Source organism: Accipiter gentilis, chromosome 36, assembly GCF_929443795.1.
Source record: "Accipiter gentilis chromosome 36, bAccGen1.1, whole genome shotgun sequence".
Taxonomy (NCBI): domain Eukaryota; kingdom Metazoa; phylum Chordata; class Aves; order Accipitriformes; family Accipitridae; genus Astur; species Astur gentilis.
In genome coordinates, this window is record NC_064915.1 from 1039687 (window position 1) to 1063322 (window position 23636).

Sequence of the window (23636 nt, forward strand, 5' to 3'; positions counted from 1 at the left end):
CGGGATGGGGACAGGGGCATAGGACAAGGATATGGGATGGGGACAGGGAGGTAGGACAAGGACATGGGATGGGGACGGGGGGATGGGACACAGGCTGGGGACAAGGATGTGGGATGGGGACTGGGAGGTAGGACAGGACATGGGATGGGGACAGAGGGGATGGGACACAGGATGGGGACAGGAGCTGGGGACAGGGGGGACACGGGATGGGGACAGTGGGGATGGGATGGGGACAGGGACACGGGGTGGGGGGTGGGGACAAGGACTTGGGATGGGGACGGGGAGGATGGGACACAGGATGGGGACAGGGGGTTGGGGACAAGGACTCGGGATGGGGACAGGGTCGGGGCCACGGGACGGACCCAGAACCGGGGCCGGGGACCGAGGTGGGCTTGGGGGGGGGGCGGGGGGGGCAAGGGGGCGGACCGGCCTGGGGGGGGGGGGGGACCGGGAGGAGGAGGAGGAAGGGGGGGGCGGACCGGGGCAGCCCCGGGGGCCGGCCCGGGGGCCGGCCCGGGGGTGGGGGGGGTTCGGCGGGGCTGGGGCCGGGCGGGCGGCGGGGCCGGGGCGCACTCGGGGCCCGACCGTGACCGGGAGCAGCCGGAGCCGCCGATCGGCCCCGAGACCGGAGCGGCCCCGCCATGGCCCGGCCCTGCCCGGTGCTGCCCCTCGTCCTGTTCGGGCTCGGCATCGCCTCGGTCCGGCCCGCGGCGGCGGCTCCAGGTGGGACTGGGACCAGTATGGGGGCGGACTGGGAGCGCTGGGAGGACGGCGGGGGACCGGGGACGTGAGGCTCGGAGCGCTCCGGGATGATGGGGGGGGGGAGCTGGGGACTGGGAGCGCTGGGGAGACTGGGGGGGTACGGCTCGGAGAGCCCCGGGAATGTGACTGGGAGGTGTCACTGGGAGCACTGGGGGGACTGGGGAGGAGCGGCTCGGAGCGCCCGGGGGTTCTGTCTGGGAGCTAGCAGCTAACTGGGAGCGCTGGGGGGGGGGACTGGGAGCACTGGGGGGGACCGGGGAGGTGCGGCTCGGAGCGCCCGGGGCTTCTGACTGGGAGCTGGGACTGGGAGCACTGGGGAGGAGCGGCTCGGAGCGCTCCGGGATGCTGCTGGAAGCTGTTACTGGGAGCACTGGGGAGGCGCGGCTCGGAGCACCCGGGGATGCTGACTGGGAGCTAACTGGGAGCTGGGACTGGGAGCACTGGGGGGACTGGAGAGGAGCGGCTCGGAGCGCCCAGGGATGCTGCTGGGAGCTAGCAGCTAACTGGGAGCACTGGGAGGACTGGGGAGGAGCAGCTCAGATCGCCTGGGAGATGCTGGTGGGAGCTGACTGGGAGCACTGGGAGGACTGGAGGGACTGAGGAGGTGCGGCTTGGAGCGTCCTGGGGATGCTGACTGGGAGCACTGGGGGAATTGGGAGGACTGGGGACGTGCAGGTTGGAGCGACCCAGCATGCTGCTGGTACTGGGAGCACTGGGAGGACTGGGGAGGTGCGTCTCGGAGCGCCCAGGGATGCTGCTGGGCGCTAACTGGGAGCCGTTACTGGGAGCATTGGGGGAACTGGGGAAGCCACAGCACGAAGCACCAGGGGATTCTGCTGGGTGCTGGTACTGGGAGCACTGGGGCAACTGGGGAAACGCACTGCAGAGCGTCACGGGATGCTGCTGGGCGCTAACTGGGAGCTGCTACTGGGAGAACTGGGAACGGCAGCATAGAGCGCTAGGGGATGCTGCTGGACCCTGACAGGGAGCTGCTACTGGGAGCACTGGGGGAACTGGGGAGATGCAGCACCAGGGGATGCTGCTGGGCTCTGACTGGGAGGTACCACAGAGCCAATACTGGGGGCACTGGGGGATCCCAGTGGTGGTAACTGGGAGGCGCAGTGGGGGATACCTGAGAGCTGTAACTGGGAGAACTGGAAGGTCCTGGGTAACAGCAACTGGGAACTGTGTGGAGATTTTAAGTGGGAGATACTGGGAGGTATTGTAGGACTGTAACTGGGAGATACAGGGAAGCGGTAACTGGGACAACTGGGAGATGGGAACTGTGTGGATGCCGTAACTGGGATTTGCTGGCAATGGGTGACTGGGAGCAGTGGGAATGATTGAACTGTGAACTGTGTGCAGACTGGAACTGGGAGATACCCTGGGACTGGAACTGGAGGCTACTGGGGGCTGTGACTGGGAGATCTGACAGGACTCGAACTGGGGGAATGCAGCACTGGGAGCTGCTGGGCCACTGTAACTGGGTGTACTGGGCCATACTGGGTGTACTGGGCTGTACTGGGATGGCCCCGGCACGCCCCAGCCACCACAGTCCCACCCGGGCTATTTTTAGCCCCGTGGCCACCGCAGGCGGCTCCGGGGCTATTTATACCCCGGGGGGGGGGGACAGGGACGGGGACGGGGGGGACAACGACGGTGCCAGCCGTCCCCGAGGGGCCGTGGGGTCCTGGGGGGGGTCCCCTCACCCCCCCCCCAAGTCACCCCACTGGGGGTGACGGGGACTCGGTCCCTCCGTCCATCCACCCCCATCGCGTCCCCCAGCCCCATTGCAGCTGGGGGGGGACATATGATATGGGGTCCCCCCCCTTTCTGTCCCCCCCGCCTTGTCCCCCTCCCCGCCGATGGCTTTGCCAGCCGGTGCCGCTCTCCCGGCCAGACTCCGGCTCTTTTTCCACTCGCTCCCGGCCTGGCAGCAGCCGCTGGAAATTCCTTGGGCCGGGATCAGTCGGAGGTGGCTGCTGACTGCTGCCCCCCCCACCCCAGCCCCCCAACACCTTCCCCTGCCCCCCACTCTTCCCCCTCGGACCCCTGCACCCCACGGCTGAGCCCCCCGACACCGCTTATCCCCCAACTGCCTGGTTGATGTGTGGGGGGGGGAGTCTGGGGAGGGGGGGATGACACCCAGGAATTTGGGGGGGGGGGAGCACCCAGGAGTCTGCGGAGCACCTGGGGGGCTTGGGGGAGCACCCAGGGGTCCCCGGGGGGACCCAGAAGTCCGGGAGTACCCAGGGAGGGGTCTTGGGGGAGGATCCAGGAATTTGGGGAGGATCTGGGGGGTCTTTGGGGAGGACCCAGGAATTTGGAGAGGATCTGGGGGGTCTTTGGGGAGGACCCAGGAGTTCAGGGACACCCAAGGGTCTCTGTGGAGAACCCAGGAATTTGGGGAGCACCCGGGGGTCTCGGAGGAGAACCCAGGAATTTGGGGAGGACCCAGGGGTCTCGGGGAGAACCCAGGAATTTGGGGAAGACCTGGGGGTCTCAGGGAGCACCCAGGGGTCTCCAGGGAGGACCCAGAAGTTCAGGAGCACCCAGAGATCTCCAAGGAGGACTCAGGAGTCCAGGAGCACCTGAGGGTCTCTGGGGAGGACCCAGGATTTTGGGGAGGACCTGGGGGTCTCCAAGGAGGACCCAGGAGTCCGAGACACCCCCCCAGGAGGAGGCAGGGTGCCGGCACCCCATCCTTGGGGAGAACAGGCAGGCCCCCCCACCTGGGTCCCCTCCCCAGGATGGGGGGGTACACGCCAGGTGGTTGGGGACGATGGCCCCGATGCCATCGGACGGGGGACGTGGGGGGGGGGGGGACGTGGGATGGGAGAAGGGGGGCCCCACTCCACCCCCCCGCCCCCCCCAGCCCCGGCCCCCCGGGAGTTGAGCTATGCGCCCGTAATGGCTTTTCCTCTCGCCCGGCGTCGCCGGCAGAAGAAAGGTGCCTCTGTGCCGGCCGGGTTGGGAGGGGGCCAGCACCGCGGGCGGCGAGGAAGAGGAGGGAACCCGGCGTCGGCGGATTGCCCCCCTTTTCCCGCCCTGAGCATCCTTCGAGGCCAGGCCGGAGAACGGGGTGGGAGGGGGAGACACACACTGGGTGGGGTGGGGTGGATTGGTTTTTTTTTGGGGGGGAGGGTGGGTAACGTGGTGCTGCGAGCTTCCCCATCGCAGTGCCCCAGTATGGCCCAACCATCGCGGCCAGGCGCCGAGGGCGGTGATGGAGGTGGGGGGGGGGACACACGAGCCCCGTGCCACGGTGATGGGGCTGATGAGAAACGCAGGCCGGGGCTGGCGGAGGGGGATGGGAGACGGACGGACAGACGGACGTGGCGTAGTCCCCACGGCCACGCACCCCAGTGGGGATGGAGGGGTTGGGGCAGGGGGGGCGGGGGGGGGGGGAACGCCGGTGCTCGCCATGGTTGTCCTGGCCGGTTTCACCGGGCTGCAGCGGTGTGGTGGCACCACGTCTGTCTGTCCATCCGTTGTCCCCCACCCCGGCCCCGGTGTTTGGCTGCTGCCCCTGATGGGTTCTGCAGATGCTGAGGCTGCGATGGGGAAACTGGGCCAGGGCGGGGATGGGGGGGGGGGTGGTTTGGGGGTCCGGCGATGGAGGGCGGGGACGGGGGGAACGCAGGCGCTGGTGAGAGCCCCCGCCGGCGGCCCGGTGCTGCTGGCGGCTGAACAAAGCCGCCCTTCATGGGCGTCCCGGGAGGAAGATCGGAATTCGGATAGTGGTGGGACGGGGCGGGACGGGCACGGCTGCGGTGCCCCGCGGTGCCCCACGGCACCTGGCAGTGCCCGGGGCAGCCCGTGGTGCCCAACGGCACCCCATGGCACCCCGCAGAGCTCGGGGGCACCCCACGGCACCCTGTTTTACCCCATGGCACTCTGTAGTACCCAGGGCAGCCCACGGTGCCCCACGGCACCCTATGGCATCCCGTGGCACCATACGGCACCCTGCAGTGCTCACGGATCCCTGTGGTACCCCATGGCACCCTATGGCATCCCATGGCATCCTACGGCACCCTGCAGTGCCCAGGGAACCCCCTGGCACCCCGTGGCACTCCAAAGCTTCCTATGGCACCTTGCAGTACCCACAGCAGCCCGTGGCACACTATGGCACCCTATGGCACCCCACAGCGTCCTATGGCACCCTGCAGTGCCCAGGGTGACCCATGGCACCCTGTTGCACTCCATAGCATCCCACAGCATCCTGCGGTGCCCAGGGCATCCCATAGCACCCTATGGCACCTTGTACTACCCCACGGCACTCAACAGCACCCGTGGCACCGCTCCCAGTGCCTGTGGTGGTGCCGGGGGAGTGGTGGGTCCACCTGGGGGACCCTGCACCCAACCGTGTCCCCTCCGGCCCCCAGGAGAACCCGTGGATGTGCTGAAGATCCTCCAGCTCCACTCCCTGCCCGAAGGCGTCAAGAAGGTGCCGGGTTTCTGCTCCCAACGCGGCGCCGGCTCCGACGTCGCCTACCGGATAAATCGGCAGGCGCAGCTCAGTGCTCCCACCCGACAGCTCTTTGCCGGTAAGCGGGTGAAGCCGGTGACGGGGGGAACCCAGGGACCCTTCCCCACCCACCCACTCCGTGCCACGCTCGACCACCTCTCGCCCACCTCCAGGTAAATTCCCAGAGGATTTCTCCATCATGGCCTTGGTGAAAGCCAAACCCGGCATCCAGGCATTCCTCCTCTCCGTCTACAACCAGGATGGCATCCAGCAGCTGGGCGTGGAGCTCGGCCGCTCGCCCGTCTTCCTCTACGAAGACCAACACGGCCGCCCGGCCCCCGAGGATTATCCCCTTTTCCGGGGCGTCGATTTGGCCGATGGCAAGTGGGTACTCGCCGACCGGCATCTTCCGACGCCGACGGTCCCGTACCCACCTCCTCGTCTCCTCGCAGGTGGCACCGGGTGGCCCTGAGCGTCAGCCGGCGGTCGGTGACGCTGCTGGTGGATTGTCGGCAGCAGGAGACGCGACCCCTTCCCCGCAGCGCCCGGCCCATCCTCGACACCCACGGCATCACCGTTTTCGGCACCCGTATCCTCGATGAGGAGGTTTTCCAGGTCGGGGGGCTTGAGGGGGAAAGGGGTGTGTGTGTTTGTGTGTGTGGGGGTGTCACCCCATCTCACCCCCCCCCCCCTTGTCACTGCGTGCCCCCGCAGGGTGACATCCAGCAGCTGCTCATCGCCACCGACCCACAAGCGGCGTTCGACTACTGCGAGCACTATGGTCCCAGCTGCGCCGCGACGGCGGCCGGCGGCCCCCAGGCGCAGGAACCCCCCCGGCAGCGGCAGGAGGTGTGTGGGGGGGGACACACGCTTCTCCTTGGGGATGGGGTGGGGGGGTGTTTACTCCAGGGTGGGTTTAACCCCTGTAAAGGGGATGGGGTTGCGGTGGGGGGGGACACATGACATGTCCCCGGTGTGTCCCCCCCCCGCCTCGATAATGGCTGCGTTTCGGTGACGTTTGCTTCTTCTCGCCCCCCCATTGTCGTGTGTCATATCCCCCCCCCCCACCCCCCAAAGTACTCCGAGGAGGCTGTGGAGTACTACGAGTACCCCTACTACTACACTAATAGTGAGGATGGGCCCCCCCCGGGGGGGGTCCCTGAAGAGGTAACAGCAGGCAGGGGCCTGTCTGTCCGTTTGTCCGTCCGTCTGTCCGTCCCAGTTGTGTTGCAGTCATGTGTGTCCCCCCCAAGCAGGAGCATGGAAGGCAATGGCGGGGGTGGGGGGGTGCATGGGGGATGCTGCACCCAGGGGTTGTGTGTCGTCCCCCCCCCAACTCATGCCGTCCCCAGGGACCTCACACTGGGTGCTTTGTGTTTTGTCTTCCCCCCCCCCCCCCCAAATTGCTCCCCCCCCCGGGTGGGTTTGTGTGTGGGTGTGTTGTCGCTGCTGCTGCCTCTTCATCGCCGCTGCCGCCGTCCTCTTCCTCGCCACTCTGGGAGCTAGAACCCCCCCGGCCCCAACCCCAAGGGCCCCCCCAGGGCCGGCACCCTGAAAAAACAACGGATGATGAACACGGCACCCACCTACAGCAAATCCCCTGGGAAGGGGAAATCCCCTGGGAACCATCCCGGGAATGGGGGTCCCCCCGAAAACAGCAAGATGGGGTTGAGCCCCCCCCCCGGGAATGGGGTCAGGAGCCAAGGCAACAGCTACCAGCAGGTAGAGAACGATCCCGAGTCCGTCCGTCCGTCCCACCACGGGGCCACTCGGTGACGTCCCGGCAATGGAAATAAAGTGGGGGGAACGCTGGAAAGATGGGGAGGGGGCCCTTTCCAGCCAGTTATCTCCCACCTTTATTTCTGTCACCCACCCACCCCACCCCCCGCCCTGCGATCGCTTTGTCCCCCAAAACAATCCGGGTGTGTTTTTGGGGAGCCACCTACTAACCGCCCCCCCCCGCCTTGGCTGCACGTCTCCATCATCCATCGCTTCGCTTGTCCGTTTGTCCGTCCGTTTCGCCTGTTCTCCCATGACCTCTCCCCCTCCCTACCTCCTCCCCCCCCACCCAGGATGGGGGTCTACCCCCCACGGAGGAGCCTTGGGGGGCCACCGCGTATCCAGATTATGCCCCGGTCCCCCCCCGGGACCCCGACGGTGCCTCCTGGGAGGAGACAGGGCCGACGCAGGTAACACCCGGGGGGGGACACGACACCCACCCCGGACCCCGGGGTCCCCGCCATGGGATGGGGTTGGGGGGGTGCAGTGGGGAAGCGGGTGGGGGGGGGTTATTCACCCCCTCCCCATCCATCTGTGCGCCCGCTAACGCCATGTCTCCTCGGGGTGCCCATCACCCCGCCGTCGGGGCGGCAGGAGGAGGAGGAGGAGGAGGAGGAGGAGGAGGAGGAGGAGGATGGGGGTCCAGGCCGGGCGTATGAGTACGTCTATACGGACCACCCTGAGGAGCTGGGCGTAAGTTGGGGGGGGGAGTGGGGGGGAGTCCTGAGTGTCCGTCCTGGCTCGTCTCCACATCCGTCCGTCCTGTCTCCACGTCCGTCTGTCTCATCCCCTCCCTGGTGTTGGCTCTGCCCCACGCGTGTCGTCGTCCTTCTCCCCCCACCCCCACCTCGCCATTTGTCCTCGCAGCATGCCTTCACCCTTGCTTAGGGTGTGATGTCACTCAGGCTGCGTGTGACATCATCACCCCCCCCCTTTTTCCCCTGTGTGCTTCGCTGCTCCCCCCCCCAATTAATGATGGCGCTGGTGTTAATTACCGCTGCGGGATGAGGTAATTCCACCCCCCCCAACACCGCCATCTCGGGGGGGGACCACTGGGATTTGAACTGGGGGTGTTGTGCCCCCCCCCCAGTTTCTAAATCCCCCCTCCCCCTTCCTGACCCTCCCTTTTTGAGGAGGGGGTGTGTGTATTTGGGTTTTGATTAAGGCTGCATTAACGGGGATGTCAGCGTGGGGGGGGGGCAGAGACCCCCACGGTGGGGTTGGCTGCGGGATGGGGGGGGGACACACGGAACACGCGGGGTCCCTTGGGTGCCCTGCACTGACGGGTCCCTCTTGGGGGGGGTTACATGTCTGCCACCCCCAGGCTGTGCGCGGCGTCAGGGGCTACAAGGGCGAGAAGGGCGAGCCCGCCGTCCTCGAACCGGTACGTGTGTGTCCCTGTCCTGTGTCCCCCCCAGTTTGTGGTGTCCCCCCCCCACCCTGGCCGGTGACACCATCCCAGGGCCACCCTCTGTCTCCCTAAACCCCCCCCCTTCTCCTCCCACAGGGCATGTTGGTGGAGGGACCCCCTGGTCCCGAGGGACCTGCGGTAAGACACCCCCCCCCCCATTGGGTGATGCTATGGGGTGGGGTGGTAGCACCTTGTTGTGACCCCCCCCTACCCCCAGTGCCACCATCACCCCATGTCTCTGGTCTGTCTCCCCCCCCCCCCCCCCCAGGGCATGTCGGGACCACCGGGGACGCAGGGACCCCCAGGAGCCCCAGGAGAGCCCGGTGAGAGGGTGAGTATGGGCTTGGGGGGGGGTGTCCCTCTGAAAACCTCCATGGTGGCATTGGTCCCCCCTCCCTTATCCCATTGGCACACACACACACCCCCCAACCTGCCCCCAACAGGGTCCCCCTGGCCGCGCCGGCCTCCCCGGCTCCGACGGGACCCCCGGACCCCCCGGCACCTCCATGATGCTGCCGGTGAGTGGGGCAGAGCAGCTGGGTAAGGGGTGATGGGATGGCTTCCCCCCACCCCCCCCCGTTTTGGGGAGGCCCCCCCCATCACCATCCCATTCCCACCATCTTCCCATCCCAGTTCCGCTTCGGGAGCAGCGGCGGGGACAAGGGTCCGGTGGTGGCCGCGCAGGAGGCGCAGGCTCAGGCCATCCTGCAGCAAGCCCGGGTAAGTTGAAGGGGGGGGAATATCAGCATTTTGGGGGGGGGAGGCTCATGGGAGACCCCCACCCCTAAGACCCTCTGATGGGTGCTGCTCGCACCCCACCGATGCTGAACCTGGGGATGCCCAGGGGTTGCATCCTGCACCCGGTACCCCCACCCCCGGTTTTGCCCCCATATCCCCCCCCCAAGTGAGGAATAACCCCCCCCTCTGCTTCTCGCCCCCCCCCAGCTGGCCCTGCGGGGCCCCCCTGGACCCATGGGGTACACTGGCCGTCCTGGACCCATGGTGGGTATCAGCGTCCCGGTGGAATTTGGGGATGGGGAGCATAAGGGGGGGTTGTGGGGTTGGGGAGGGGTTGTGGGATGGGGGGGGGGGTGGAGAACCCCTATGATTGCCCCCCACCCCACTCTTCCTTGCAGGGGCAGCCCGGCAGTACCGGCATGAAGGGGGAGTCCGGAGACTTCGGCCCCCAGGTGAGCCCCAAGAACAGGGGAGGGGCGAGCAGACACCCCCCCCCAAAACACTGCCTCATTCACCTCGTTATCCAGGACCTCGTTAACACTCTGCCCTTCCTCTCTGTAGGGTCCCCGAGGTCCTCAGGGCCTGACCGGACCCCCAGGAAAGCCTGGCCGGAGGGTGAGTTGGAGGGGCTGGGAGGAGATTTTTGGGGGGGTGGTGTCTGTGCCCCCCACCCTCACCCCCTCTGTATCCGTCAGGGCCGACCGGGAGCTGACGGCGCACGGGGGATGCCCGGTGATCCCGGTGTTAAGGTAACGGCCGGGATGCTCCCGAGCCAGCATTGGGGACCCCCCCACACCTGGAGCACCCTTGGGTGCCCACCCATGTCCTAGAACAGCTCTGCTGGGGACCACCCCCCCCCCCCCCAGCACCGGGCTGGCAGCCCCACGGCAGATTGGGATACAGGGATCCCATGGGATCAGAGCTGGGATGGGAGCGGGGATGGATCCTGGATTGAACAAACTGATTCCATGGGGTGGGGAGAGATTGGGGCGAGGGGGGGGGCAGCACCGCTCTGGGGGTCTGATCCCAGATCCTGGCTGTCGCTGATCCCGGGGAGCATCCAAGAGGTGTCTGCCCCAATTCCGAGGGGTGGCACCTCGGTGACATTTCTGTAACCCCCCCGCAAAGGGTGACCGCGGCTTCGACGGGCTGCCGGGGCTACCGGGCGACAAAGGCCACCGGGTGAGTCACCGGGAGGACGGTATTCCCGGGATTGCCCTCCCCGGCTCCTGCCCACACACCCCGCTGCCTCTCCCCCTGGTTTGGGGGGTACCCACATTTCCACCCCCCCCCCCTCCTTCTTCCCCGGGACCCCGTCACCGGCTGCACCCGTAAACCGCGGCCTGAGCAAACACGCGGCTCATGCCGTCACCGCCGCCAACCGCCTCCGGCCGGCACAGAGCCCCCATTCACGGCGCACACTGAGCGCATTCACGCCGCCTCGACGTCGCTCAACACCCCCTTTACCTTGCTGACACCCCCCCACACACACTCCCCGCGCCCCCCCCACCGTGCCAACACCCACCCACCCCCCCCGCTCCACCCCCCCCCGTCACACCCCCTTGGCACCATCGCGGCACAACCATACCCGCTGGTTGACCCAGGTTTGGGATTTTTTTGTCCCGTAGGGTGAAACTGGTTCGCAGGGGATGCCGGGACCCCCCGGTGAGGATGGCGAGAGGGTGAGTGGCTCGGGGTGTGGGTACCACTGGGGTGGGACAGCCTGGACCCCCCCTCAATCCCCCGCCGTCCCTGCTTATGTCCCCCCTTCTCCCTCCGCAGGGTGACGATGGAGAGGTGGGACCCCGAGGACTCCCCGGAGAAGCGGTACGGGCTCTTGCACCCACTGCGGGGGGGGGGTCTTGCAGAGGTTGAGGAGGGGGGACGAAGCAGTGCCACGGCCCCGCTGGGCCCTGCTGGGATGTCGCTGTGATCCTGGGGTGGGGGGGACATCACACTCCCACCACTTCGGGGAGAAAAGACCCCCTTGTCTTGGGTGCCCCCTTAATGCCCCATCTGCCCTCACAGGGACCCAGAGGTCTGCTCGGCCCCAAAGGCCCCCCAGGAATCCCCGGCCCCCCGGTAAGTGCTGTAGTAAGACCCTCATCCCCGTCCTCTCCCAAACCCGCCGTGTCCTGTGTCCCCCACCTCAGCACCCATCTCCTCCGCAGGGCGTGCGTGGCATGGACGGTCCCGTCGGTCCCAAGGGGAACCTGGTGAGTTCGGGGGGCGGGGGGGGTGGCCAGTTCATCCCACCTGGGTGCCGTGAGCTTGCCCGCAGCAGTGTCCCCCCCAGTGTCCCTCTGTGGGGTGCCCGTCCCCACCATGATACCCCCCCCAGGGACAAGTCATGTCCCACTGGGGACACCGGTGAGGACCCCATTGGGGACACAAGCACTAACCCACCGTCTCTGACTGTCCCAGGGGCCGCAAGGGGAGCCCGGACCCCCCGGCCAGCAGGGGACCCCAGGAACGCAGGTGAGCACCCCCATTTCAGCCAGCAGCCGGACCACCCCCAGCTTCCCTCCTCCTGGAGCAAGATGGGAGGGGGCCCCATTGGTGGGAGTAGGGGGGCACAGGGTGGTAACACTCCCCCCCCCCCCATCTCTGTGTTTTAGGGTCTCCCAGGACCACAAGGTGCCATGGGACCTCCTGGAGAGAAGGTGGGTGCTGGGTCCTGAACCTGGGGTGGTGCGAAGGGAACTGGGACTGGTGGTGGGGGGAAACACATGAGGCTGCTCCCCCCCCTCGCTGCCGGTGCTCACCCCGGTTTCTGTCTCCTCAGGGTCCCCAAGGGAAACCCGGTTTGCCCGGCATGCCCGGCTCCGACGGACCCCCTGTGAGTACCCCCCATCACACCCGGACAGTGTCACCCCACTCCTGAGCACTGTCATCCGTTCCCCCCCCCCCCACCACCAATCCCGTGCCCTGGGGGCAGGGATGCAGCCAGCATCCGAAGGATGCTCCGGCCACGCGCCAGCCCCATCTGACCCCGCTGTCTCCCCCAGTCTGGACAACCCAGGCTGGGATGGAGCCACCAAAGGGACTGGTTGTAGGTCCGGGGGGGTGGCGGGGGGGACACACACACGTGGCTGCGTGCCCCATCTCACGCTCTCTCCTCATCCCCCTTGTCCCCTCTTCTGTCCCCAGGGCCACCCCGGGAAGGAGGGACCCCCTGGCACCAAGGGCAACCAGGTAACACACCACGTGTCCCCCCCTCCCCGGGCTCTGCCCCTCTCTTGCCCCCCCACCCCAGGGGGGGCAACGGGCAGCCCTGACCCCGTTGGGGGGTGACCCTCCCCAAATGTCCCCTGGCCCACGGTACAAACCTCCCCCTCTCTCCGCAGGGCCCCTCGGGTCCCCAGGGACCCATCGGCTACCCAGGCCCACGTGGTGTGAAGGTCAGTACCTGATTTTTTGGGGGGGGGGGGGCGGGCTGGGGCCAGTGGATATCGGCCAACACTGCTTTTTGGGGGGAAAAAACCCGGGAGGAATCCGGAGCCGTGACGCCTTCTCGCGCCAGGGGTCACCCCGCTCCTCTCTCCCTAGGGAGTGGACGGCATCCGGGGGCTGAAAGGACACAAGGGTGAGAAGGTGGGTGTCTGTCCTTGTACCCCCCCAACTCCACCCCACCCACGGTGCGGTGCTCCTCGGCCGGCAGCCGGGCTGTGTCACTGTCCCCTGCGCCTCGATGCCAGCATCTCCATCCTCATCCTCTTCCACAGGGCGAGGAAGGCTTCCCTGGCTTCAAGGGGGACATGGGCGTCAAAGGAGACCGGGTAGGTGCGCGGGGTGGGGGTGGGGCTCCCTGACATCCCCCCCAAGGGCTGCTGCCCTGGTCAGACCACCCTGATGCCCCCCACCCCGGCATCTCCCGCAGGGTGAAGTCGGCGTGCCGGGCTCCCGGGGTGAGGATGGACCCGAAGGTCCCAAGGGGCGGACGGGACCCACCGGTGACCCCGGTCCCATCGGGCTGGTCGGAGAGAAGGTGAGGGGACACGGCCGTGGCGGTGAGGGGTGGGGGGATGGCATGCCGTTGCCACGGGGCCAGTGAAGACCCCTGTGGGCACCCCGTGACACCCCCCCTGTCATGTCTGTGTCCCACAGGGGAAGCTGGGAGTGCCAGGCCTGCCCGGCTACCCGGGCCGTCAGGGTCCCAAGGTAAGTTTGGCAGCTATGGGGCTGCCCCACATGCCCCACCCCCCCCCCCATCACCCCTCACCCCAACTCCTCTCCATCCCCAGGGATCGCAAGGTTTCCCCGGATTCCCAGGCAGCAATGGCGAGAAGGGCGCACGGGTGAGTGATCCCTCCCACCCCCTAAACTCGTGTGTGTGTGTCCCCCTCAAGGACCAGCCGTGAAGCAGAGGGGACACACAAATGCTGGGAGGGGGTGTCCCTGCCCTGTCCCCCCCCCTCATCATGTCACTGAAGTGCTCTATCTTATAGGGTCTGTCTGGCAAATCGGGGCCCAGGGGCGAGCGTGGCCCCACGGTGAGTATGGGGCATGGTTAAGTGGGGGGGGGTTGTCCTCTCCCCCCCCCGGGGTGTACTCCAGCCAGCGCCCTGGGAGTGGGGGACCCAGCACCCCCCAATCTGTGGGGTGGGGGGCTCCCTGTGTATGTGGGGGGGGCTGATAAACCATCCGTCACCCCCCCACCCCACAGGGTCCCAGGGGCCAGCGAGGACCACGAGGAGCCACTGGAAAGTCAGGGGCGAAGGTCAGTTTTGGGGGGGGGGCCTGGGGTGACCCCAAACCCTTGTGCGTGTGCAATCGCACACGCATGAGGCGGCTCTGGCACCGAAGTGCGCCGGAGCCGGTCACCTGCTGGGCACCCAAAACCTCTCCCCTTCCTCGCTTCCCCAGGGCACGTCTGGCAGCGACGGCCCCCACGGACCTCCGGGTGAACGGGTAAGTGGGTGTCCCGGTCTGGATTTAGGGGGGATCCCAGCTGGTGTCCCCTGGTGCCATCCTCACCAGCCACCCACCCTGCGGCCACCATGCCTGTGCCGGGCTCTGTGACCACCCCCCCAGTGCCTACTGTCACCCAGACCCCCGGCGCACAACGCTCATGCTGGGGGTGGGGGCTCGGTGATGCTCTGCTAACGAGCTCTGTGTTAATTAGCACTGTCCCCGCAGTGCCGTAACCACCCCACTCTTCTCCCTTCTAGGGCCTGCCAGGACCGCAGGGACCCAACGGCTTCCCAGGACCCAAAGGACCCCCCGTAAGTAGTGGGGTTCCCCCCCCTCCACCCCACCCAACCCATGAGGTGTCCCCAGTGCCGCTCACCCCCCGCTCTTCTCCCCGCAGGGCCCCCCCGGCAAGGACGGGCTCCCCGGGCACCCCGGCCAGCGAGGAGAAGTCGTAAGTGTGTCTGTCCCCCCCTTCACTGTGCTGACACCCACGCTGCCCCTCGAGCAGCTCTCCTGTCCCCTCCGCTTGTCCCCAACCCCCCCCTCCCTCCTCACCCCCCCTCTGTCCCTCCTCAGGGATGCACTGCTACTCCCAGGCTACTCTTGACTTACTCAAGAGTTACTCCTGGTGCTGAAACTCACCGCCTGACCCTTTTTCATCTCTCCTCCAGGGCTTCCAAGGCAAGACCGGCCCCCCTGGCCCCCCCGGGGTGGTGGGACCTCAGGTGAGCTCATGGGGGTTTTTTGTGTGGGTGAATGGGGGGGTCCCCAATTCCCCCCAGGGGCTACACTGACTCATGTTCCCCCCACCATGTGCCAGGGAGCTGCTGGTGAGTCTGGCCCCATGGGGGAGAGAGGCCACCCAGGCCCCCCCGGCCCCCCAGGAGAACAAGGGTTACCGGGACCATCTGGCAAGGAGGGCACCAAGGTGAGATGGTGGGAAGGTGGTGGGTCAGGGTGGGAAGGTGCTGTGGGCACCGTGACAATCCCTGGTGAGTGGGATGGGGTACCGGGGTGTGGAGCCCCCCCTATCTCACCCCCTCACACCCTAGGGAGACCCCGGCCCCACTGGCTCCCCTGGGAAGGACGGTCCTGCCGGCTTACGGGGTTTCCCCGGTGAGCGGGGTCTGCCTGGCACCCCGGTGAGTAAATCCCATCCTTGGCTCAGCCGGGACCCCCAGCCCACCCACCCCTCACGCCCAGCAGCATCACACTGACACGGCCCCCCCTCCCCCTTGCAGGGTGGCCCGGGGCTGAAAGGCAACGAGGGACCGGCGGGACCCCCAGGACCCGCAGTGAGTGTCTCCCCCCTCCATGAGCCCTGGTGTCCTGCTCACCACGGCCCCATGGCTCTCCTCGGGCTGAGACCCCCCACCCTCCATCTTTCCCCAGGGGTCTCCTGGGGAGAGAGGTGGTCCGGGACAAGGTGGTCCCGTTGGCCCCCCAGGACGACCGGGACCGCAAGGACCACCAGGCCCCGCCGGAGAGAAAGGAGTTCCTGTGAGTGCCCAGGGACATCCCGCTGGCATCCCTCAGGGACAGGCAGTGGGTCCGGGAGGGGTGCAAGGGGGTGGGTGCCTGCACCCCTCACTCCCCCCTGTTTTCCTATCCCTTTAGGGTGAGAAGGGCCCCATGGGTCCCGCTGGCCGTGATGGCGTTCAGGGTCCCGTGGGTTTACCTGGCCCAGCCGGCCCCCCCGGCGGTCCTGGGGAGGACGGTGACAAGGTGAGGTCTGACCCTGCCCTGGTGTCCCCATGTCGTCGTCCCCCTCTCACCGCTAAGCACCCTCCTTCTCCCCCCTAGGGTGAGGTGGGCGAGCCAGGACAAAAGGGCAGCAAAGGCAATAAGGGCGAGCACGTGAGTGTGACTGGTGTCCCCCCCCCTCACCCCAGACCTTGTCCCCACTGTCCTCTGGGGCTGTCCCAGCCTCGCTGACCCCTTCCCTCCCTCACAGGGTCCTCCTGGTCCCCCTGGGCCCATCGGGTCGGTTGGGCAGCCCGGAGCAGCCGTGAGTATCCTGGAGGCAGGGCAACCACCACGGCTGGGGGCACGATGCAAAAAGGCGGGGGGGGGTTGTTCTGTGTCACCCCTGGGGTCACGCCGAGGAGAGGGGATGGTCTCGGTGAGGAGACGTCCCTGTCCTCCGGTCTGGTCCCCAGGGGCGAGCGGCAGCCGACCCTCCTTCCCACCTTGCAGGGTGCTGACGGGGAACCGGGTGCCAGAGGTCCCCAGGGACACTTCGGGGCCAAGGGCGACGAGGGGACGCGGGGCTTCAATGGCCCCCCCGGCCCCATCGGGCTCCAGGTGAGCAGCCCCCCCCCCCGCCCCAGTACCCCACAGCCACCCCCTCACCCTGGGGCAGTGCCACCGCACCCGTCCTGCCTGTCCCCAGACTGGGGGAGCGGGGGGGACACGACACACACACACATGCCCAGAAGGGGCTGGGGGTTTGGGTGCCCAGCTGGAAGCATCCCCTGGTGCCCCCATCCAGCTGTGCCCCCCCACCCACCTATCCCCATCCAGCTGTGCCCCAGCTCTCTGCACCTCCCACGCGTTGCATCCAGATGTGCCCCCCATTTACATATTCATCGCTGCTTGCCCCCCACCACCCAGTGCCCCACATCTGCCCCCCCCATCACCCGCTATGCCCCCCCTGCCTTGTTAATGCTCTCTCTCACTCCAGGGGTTGCCGGGTCCAGCTGGTGAGAAGGGTGAAACGGGTGATGTGGGCCCCATGGTAAGTGACCTTGCCCCGCCCCCGGCCCTGTGTCACTCTGGGGGGGTAGCCCAGGAACATTCTCACTCTGTGCTTTCTCCCTGTCCCTCCCAGGGCCCACCTGGACCCCCAGGTCCCCGTGGCCCAGCTGGACCCTCTGGAGCCGATGTAAGTGACCCCACTTTCCCCCTGTTGCCCCCCTGCCCTTCCCCATGTGGGATGCTGGGGTGACCGGCTCTGCTTTCCCACCCCCCCACCCCATAGGGACCCCAGGGACCCCCCGGAGGCGTTGGGAACCTGGGACCTCCTGGTGAGAAGGTACGTCCTGGGACATCGGGGCTCACTACCGGGGTGGGGGGGACTGGGACAGGGACGGGAGCCGCACTATTGGGGTGCAGAGGTGGGGTGAGGCCATGGTGCTGTGGGACAAGGGACTGACCCCAGAGCAGGGACAGGGTGGCACTGGGGGGGGGGACTTGACTTCTCTCTATTCTTGTTGCAGGGGGACCCCGGTGAATCGGGAGCCCCGGGAATCCAAGGGGAGCCAGGAGTCAAGGTGAGTGACGGCAGAGACACCCCCCAATCTGTCCCCGTCCCCCAGCTGCTCCTGCCAGCTGCTGACCCCATCTTGTACTGCAGGGCCCGCGAGGAGAGCGAGGGGAGAAGGGAGAAGCCGGAGCTGCCGGTGCTGCAGGACCGCCTGGAGGGAAAGGGCCCCCCGGCGATGACGGGCCCAAGGGCAACCCCGTGAGTGTCGTGTCCCCGCCCAGGATGCGGGGAACACGGGGAGGGAGGTTTGCTCCAGGAAGGCATTGGGACCCCTTGGGGTGGAGGTCTGGGGTCCCCTCAGGCTAGCAGCTCTCTCTGTTTCAGGGTCCCGTTGGCTTTCCAGGTGACCCCGGACCCCCAGGTGAAATGGGTCCTAGGGTGAGTGTCACATCCCACCCCTTCTGGGCTTCTCCAACCACTGGAGGGGGCTTCCCTGGGAATGGGGTTGGGATTCAGAGGTGGGGGGTGTGGGGGGTCTCCTGCTGACTCCAGGTTTTCTCTTCCCGACAGGGCCAGGATGGTGCCAAGGGCGAACGTGGAGAGGACGGAGAGCCTGGAGAGCCGGTGAGTGCCCCGTTCCAGTGTGTTACCCTCTCACCATTGCCCTGGGCGGAGACATGTCAACCAGAACCCCCTGCAAGGTTTGGGACCAGATTGACCCCACTGCTTTGGGAACACTGGGGTGTGGGGACCCCAGCCTGTCCTCCCTTCCGCAGCCGTTGGATCTCATCTCCCTGGTCCTGGGATCCTCCCATCCCTCTGGGTGCTCCTCACGTGGCACGGGATCCTCCTCCTTGCCTTCTTCTCCGTCCTGTTTCTGGGACAAGGCCAGCTCACTCGACTTCTTTCTCTTCTCCTTCCGTAGGGCTCGCCGGGTCCGACAGGCGAGAACGGTCCTCCCGGTCCCCTGGGGAAGAGGGTAAGCGCTGGGTGAGCCCAGCTCTGCCTGTGACACATCCTGTGCCACCTGCCTGGATGTCCCTGTCCCTCACCGCCCTGTTTCTCTTCTCTGCAGGGCCCAGCCGGCTCCCCCGGCCCTGAAGGGCGTCAGGGTGAGAAGGGCGCAAAGGTGAGCGATTTAATGGACCCCCTCACGCTAGGGTCCAGCGATGCCCCGTGAGGAGACCCCAGCGGTGCGGCTGAGCTCCGTGCACTGGCATACGGGATCGGTCTCATCCAGCTCCTCTGTCCCCACAGGGAGAACCGGGTGCAGTGGGTGCTCCTGGCAAGACAGGTCCCGTGGGTCCCCAGGGCCTTGCTGGGAAGCAGGGCCCCGATGGCCTCAGAGGTCTGCCTGGCTCAGTGGTAAGTGCTGACATCCCGGTGACAGGGCACCAGGGTCCCGTGCTCGGGGTGAAAGCGCAGTGGGGTCTGCTGGCACAGGGCAGAAGAGGGGCAAGGGTCTGACTGTCTCCCTGGGAGGGGGCTGGGACCTGTCACTGTGCCCGCAGTTCACAGGGGGCTGGCCGGGGTGTGTGCCACCACTGGTGGCACCGACTCCAGACCGGAGAGGCTCACCTTGTCCTCTCGCCTGCGCAGGGAGAACAAGGCAAACCAGGGACCACAGGCCAGGCTGGACCCCCAGGACCAGTGGTGAGTGTGGTCCCCTCTCCCCTGCTGTGGCACCCCAAGTAGGGGTCCCCCACTTTATGCTCCCCACATCTCCTGTGTACCTCTGCAGGGTCCCCCGGGTCTCCCCGGCCTCAAAGGTGATACCGGTGCTAAAGGAGAGAAGGTGAGTGAGGTGCAGCAAGCGACCCGTGCTCTGGGTCACCAACACAAGTCGGGGACTGGGGCACCCTGGTGTGGGGCATGCCCCACATTTGGGGGCCAAGACCCTAAACCTCGCTGGGCAGCCAGCACTGGGTAGGCTGGTTCCTATGTGTCCCCTGAGTGCTGTGCCCCACCTGGGAACCCACCAAATCCCTGTTTGCGGCTGCGTGCTGATCTCCTCTTGTGTCTCCCCAGGGCCACCCTGGTCTCATCGGCCTGATCGGACCCCCAGGGGAGCAGGGGGAGAAGGGAGACCGAGGTCTCCCTGGCCCCCAGGGCTCCACAGGGCAGAAAGGAGAAACTGTGAGTGCGGGGGCCTGCAAAATGGGGGACCCTGTGGGGGGAATGAGGACAGGGTTGTGGTCGGGAGGGGTCCACACAGGTGGGCAGGGGGACAGGGGACAACCTGGGGGGGGTGGGTCTGGGAGTGGGGAGTCCTGCAGGGTGCTGGGGGAGGTGGGAATGGGGCTGTCGCAGTTTCCTCACACTGGTTTCTGCTCTTCTCCTGTCATGTAGGGGATCCCTGGTGCTACTGGACCCATCGGCCCCGCTGGCCCCCCTGGACTTCCTGTGAGTGCCCCCCACGTGCTGCCCTCTCCAAGCCCTGATGCTCGCTCCCCCTCGCTCGTTCTTGCACCTGGGCCTCCAGTTTCCCTCCCTGTGTTTGTGGGGGGCTGCTGTCTCCCCACCCCACCATGCCAGCTCCGGTCACTGACAGACCTGGTCTTGCTTTGCAGGGCCCAGCTGGTCCCAAAGGTGCCAAGGGAGCCATGGTAAGTGCCGAGCCGGTGCCCCACCCTGCCACCACCTTCAGTCCTTCCCAAGGCTGATATCCGTGACTGTCTGTTTCCTCTAGGGCCAAGCAGGACCCAAAGGTGAACGTGGACCCCCAGGACCCCCTGGACACCCGGTGAGTGACTCAAGCGTTGGCACCAGGGAAGGGATGGCATGGTGGGGGGGGGGTATAGGTAGGTAAAATGACACCCAGGAATGGATGTGGAGGGATGTCTCCTATCTCACAGCCTGAGCACGGCATGGTTGGGGCCCTGAGGAGTGGGGGCTTCACAGCCCCCTGTGCTTGGGTGCTGACAATGCTGTGCCTGCCACAGGGACCCCCCGGGGAGGTGATCCAGCCCCTGCCGATCCAGCTGCCCAAGAAGAGCAAGCGCTCCATAGACGCCAGCAAGCTTGTGGATGAGGAGGAGGGCGAGGATGGAGAGAGAGCGGCTGCTGACCAGGCGGCTCGTGATTACGCCGACGGCATGGAGGAGATCTTCGGCTCCCTCAACTCCCTCAAGCAGGAGATCGAGGGGCTGCGGCGCCCGATGGGCACCCGGGACAACCCTGCCCGCACCTGCCAGGACCTGCAGCTCAGCCACCCAGGCCTGCCTGACGGTGAGCCGTGCCGGTGGCAGGGGGAGAAGGATGGCAGTTAGGGCAGCAGCACCGCCCCGTGTGCTGACCCCTCTCCTCCCTGCGCAGGTGAGTACTGGATCGACCCCAACCAGGGCTGCGCTCGAGACTCTTTCAAGGTTTACTGCAACTTCACAGCAGGCGGGGAGACCTGCGTCTTTCCCAGCAAGGATGTACAGGAGGTGAGCGAAGCCAGGGGCAGCTTGGCATGTGGGGTCCCAGCGCAGTCTTGGGAGGCAGGGTAGGGGGGATCGGCCATGAGAAGAGGATGGCATGGGGTGCTCCCCACTTCACTCATGGCTGCCTCTCCTCTTCCAGGTGAAGATGTCGGCGTGGGAAGAGGAGGTGCCCCAGCGGTGGTTCAGTCAGTTCCAGGAGGGCAGCAGGGTAAGGACATAGCTCGCGGGGGTGGGCTGAGCCCCCTGTGGCACTGATGGGTGAGGCCCCAAGGATGCGTTCCCTGCAGGTAGACTCCCTCCTCTTCCAGGAAGGATGTGGTCTAAGAATGCCGGCCCGTGTGTCAGTCCCGCATGACCCCTGGCAAGCCCCCCTCTCTTTCCCAAGCGCCCTGCTTGCGCTCTGACTTAGTTTTGTTGCTCTCTCCTATAACACTCTTAGTGTGTCCCCAGCCGCTTACCTCAGTGCTATGTCAGGAGTGGCTGGATGCCTCTCTTCCTCTCCGTTTCTAAGGAGAAAGAGAAGTGTCTCCCACGTGACATTGAAGCTGTCAGCCTTTCTGAACATCATCTCTTCCCCAGCTGTCTCATCTGGGGTGGTCTAGATCCCAGCAGACCCCGCTTTTCACATGCCTCTGGTCATCAGCCCCCATTAACTCATGTCCTGGTCCTGCAGTTCTCCTACATGGACTCGGAGAGCCAGCCCCTTGGCGTGGTGCAGCTGACCTTCCTACGGCTCCTCAGTGTCTCTGCCCGCCAGAACTTCACCTACCACTGCCACCGCTCGGTGGCCTGGCACAGCACCATCTCCAGGGACCACCAGCATGCCCTCCGCTTCCTGGCTGCCAACGAGGAGGAGATCAGCTATGACACCAGCCCCTACATCAAAGCTGTGATGGACGGCTGCTCGGTGAGTGCGGCAGGGGAGCAGGCAGAGGTGGACGGTGGGGACAGGGATGTCAGTGGATGCAAGACACATGGGGTCTGGAGGAGACATGGGGAGAGAAAGTTGAAGAGAAAGGGATGGGTGAAGGCACAAATGGGTAACAAGGAGAGAGGAAGCACTAGAAGACACTCAGATGGAGGGATGAAAGAACTGAGAGAAGGTAGGATCTCTCCTTTGGGGCGTGCCATGAGTGTAAGTATGATGCCCTGGTGAGACATGATCCAGTGAAATGCCAGGGTCCACGGAGAAGGGGTGGCTGGACAAGAGACACTCCAGGGTTGAGCCTGGGTAATGCTGGAGTAGCAGAGGCCGTTGGACAAAAGAGAAGGGTTCGTCCTGTGTGAGCCTGTCCCAGACTGGTGCTCCCAGTGCCCCCCAGCCCCTGACCCATCCGCCTGCCTCCCTTCCCCTGCAGGCACGAAAGGGCTCCAGCCGGACGGTGCTAGAGGTGAGCACGCCCCGCCTGGAGCAGCTCCCGCTGCTGGATGTACGTGTCATGGACTTCGGCGAACCCGGACAGAGGTTCGGGTTCGAGGTGGGCCCAGTCTGTTTCCTCGGCTAGGACCAAACCATCACCCTCCCTGCCAAACCCTGGCCTCCAGTGGGGCAAACCTTGCATCCTTGCATCCCCCCACCGCCACTGAGCAGCGAAGCAGCAGGACCCGCCTTGCCCTCGCATCGTGTCACCCACCTGCTGCTGCGAGGAGCCGAGGTGCCAACCCTGCCCACAAGCACCGAGACCGACACACCGCCGCTGCCACCCCCATGGGGACCAGGGTCTGGAGAGATGCCAAAGAGACTTTAACGCTTAGAATAAATCTATATTTTAATATGTAGAGAGACAGAGAGGAAAATTTTTAACAGATCCACTGGCTACCTCCCTTGGCGCCCAGCAGTGCTCCCTTCCTCCCTGTATCTTCCTCTGAATCCCACTGCTCTTTCCCAGCATTCCCAGGGCTTATTTTCTACCCTCTCCCACAGGCCCCACCACCCCAGGGGGAACCCCTCGAGGAGCACACCCATCAAGCAGAGGGAACAGTACTCAAGTTTGCTCTCTGCCTGGAGAGCCGGAGGGTTTTAAAGCCTAATGTGGTGAGCAAGCCTGGGATGATGCTGGCAGGCTGGTCAAGCACTGCTGGCATGTGTTTGGGATTAGCACCAAGAGAGCTCTTGTACCTCTCTGTGTGTGTGGATTTGCACCACGCAACCCTCGTGCTCCAAAGCCGGTCTCTCGGGGTCAGATGGGAATGGACCCAGGGACACATCTGTTTCCAGGAGCGTTATCCTCTTTGTATGCAACCCCACAGCAACAGTCACTATCTACCCCTGACAATGCACCGACCTACCTGGGCTCTGCAGTCTGGCCCAGCCTGACGCATATAGGTGGAGTGGCCACTTGACTCTGCTACTCTGCTAATCAAGGCTAATTAATCTGAAAAAAGCTTGCCTCTCCCATCAAGGTGCTACTTCTCTTTCCCGCTGCACCCGTTAGCTCAAAAGGGTTCCAGTCCCTGTCCTCAGTCCTACCTCCAGTCATTGCAAATCACCCCTCTTACAAAGGGCGTGTTTAAAAAGCCTGCGACAAAGCCTATCCCTAGCCCGTGGAAGGAAGTAAGGAAGAAGAACGTTGTGTTTTTACTGTGTTTTTTATTTTTTAAATTAATTATATTATTTAAAGGAGTGGATACAACCATCAATACTGGTCCCTGCGGCATAATTTTGGATTTCCCCCAAAAAACCCAAGAAGTGAATTTCTGCATGGAGATTAACCCAGCCCAGTGCTTGGGGGAGGAGGGAGGGGAGGAAAAAATAATAATTAAAAAAAAAAAGGTAAAAATTTATTTTCTTGGTGCCGTCCGATAAAAAGAAATTTAAAGGGGCACCAGTCTTTGCTTTTTAGTTTTCTTAAAAAGCAGAGGTGTGCCCCCTGGTGCTGAGCCGGCGGCCTGTATAATGTTTTGTAAGTAATTTTTTAAGTTGTATTGTAATAT

At 65.5% G+C, this 23636-nt stretch overlaps 1 protein-coding gene across 5 annotated transcripts; it reads left to right on the forward strand.

The window, feature by feature from the left end:
* The first annotated feature begins 563 nt into the window (after positions 1–563).
* COL11A2 (collagen type XI alpha 2 chain) lies at positions 564–23636 on the forward strand. 5 transcript variants are annotated; one of them, XM_049792759.1, is made up of 68 exons: positions 564–723; positions 5148–5309; positions 5404–5614; positions 5683–5845; positions 5945–6079; positions 6308–6397; positions 6737–6952; positions 7303–7419; positions 7604–7702; positions 8334–8393; positions 8517–8558; positions 8689–8751; positions 8864–8938; positions 9054–9140; positions 9366–9422; positions 9557–9610; positions 9720–9773; positions 9854–9907; positions 10287–10340; positions 10787–10840; positions 10941–10985; positions 11187–11240; positions 11330–11374; positions 11583–11636; positions 11777–11821; positions 11944–11997; positions 12309–12353; positions 12506–12559; positions 12708–12752; positions 12884–12937; positions 13039–13146; positions 13266–13319; positions 13403–13456; positions 13607–13651; positions 13825–13878; positions 14025–14069; positions 14330–14383; positions 14470–14523; positions 14744–14797; positions 14893–15000; positions 15125–15214; positions 15314–15367; positions 15465–15572; positions 15690–15797; positions 15876–15929; positions 16027–16080; positions 16269–16376; positions 16756–16809; positions 16903–16956; positions 17053–17106; positions 17291–17344; positions 17428–17535; positions 17662–17715; positions 17848–17901; positions 18203–18256; positions 18353–18406; positions 18535–18642; positions 18877–18930; positions 19019–19072; positions 19306–19413; positions 19627–19680; positions 19848–19883; positions 19967–20020; positions 20220–20505; positions 20593–20705; positions 20842–20910; positions 21376–21609; positions 22061–23636. In XM_049792759.1, the coding sequence occupies exons 1-68, from the start codon at positions 642–644 to the stop codon at positions 22205–22207; spliced, it is 5487 nt and encodes a 1828-aa protein (XP_049648716.1). In that variant the 5' UTR covers positions 564–641; the 3' UTR covers positions 22208–23636. The 5 variants fall into 5 exon arrangements, with proteins under 5 accessions (XP_049648716.1, XP_049648717.1, XP_049648719.1 ...); XM_049792760.1 differs by having other exon boundaries at positions 7607–7702; XM_049792762.1 differs by lacking the exon at positions 6737–6952.

Excerpts from the sequence above, each read along its gene's own strand:
- COL11A2 (XM_049792759.1), top strand. The coding sequence starts at position 642 with ATGGCCCGGCCCTGCCCGGTGCTGCCCCTCGTCCTGTTCGGGCTCGGC. Across the intron at positions 9,141-9,365 it reads CCATCCTGCAGCAAGCCCGG|CTGGCCCTGCGGGGCCCCCC; the intron begins GTAAGTTGAAGG and ends GCCCCCCCCCAG. Across the intron at positions 10,841-10,940 it reads CCGGTGAGGATGGCGAGAGG|GGTGACGATGGAGAGGTGGG; the intron begins GTGAGTGGCTCG and ends CTCCCTCCGCAG.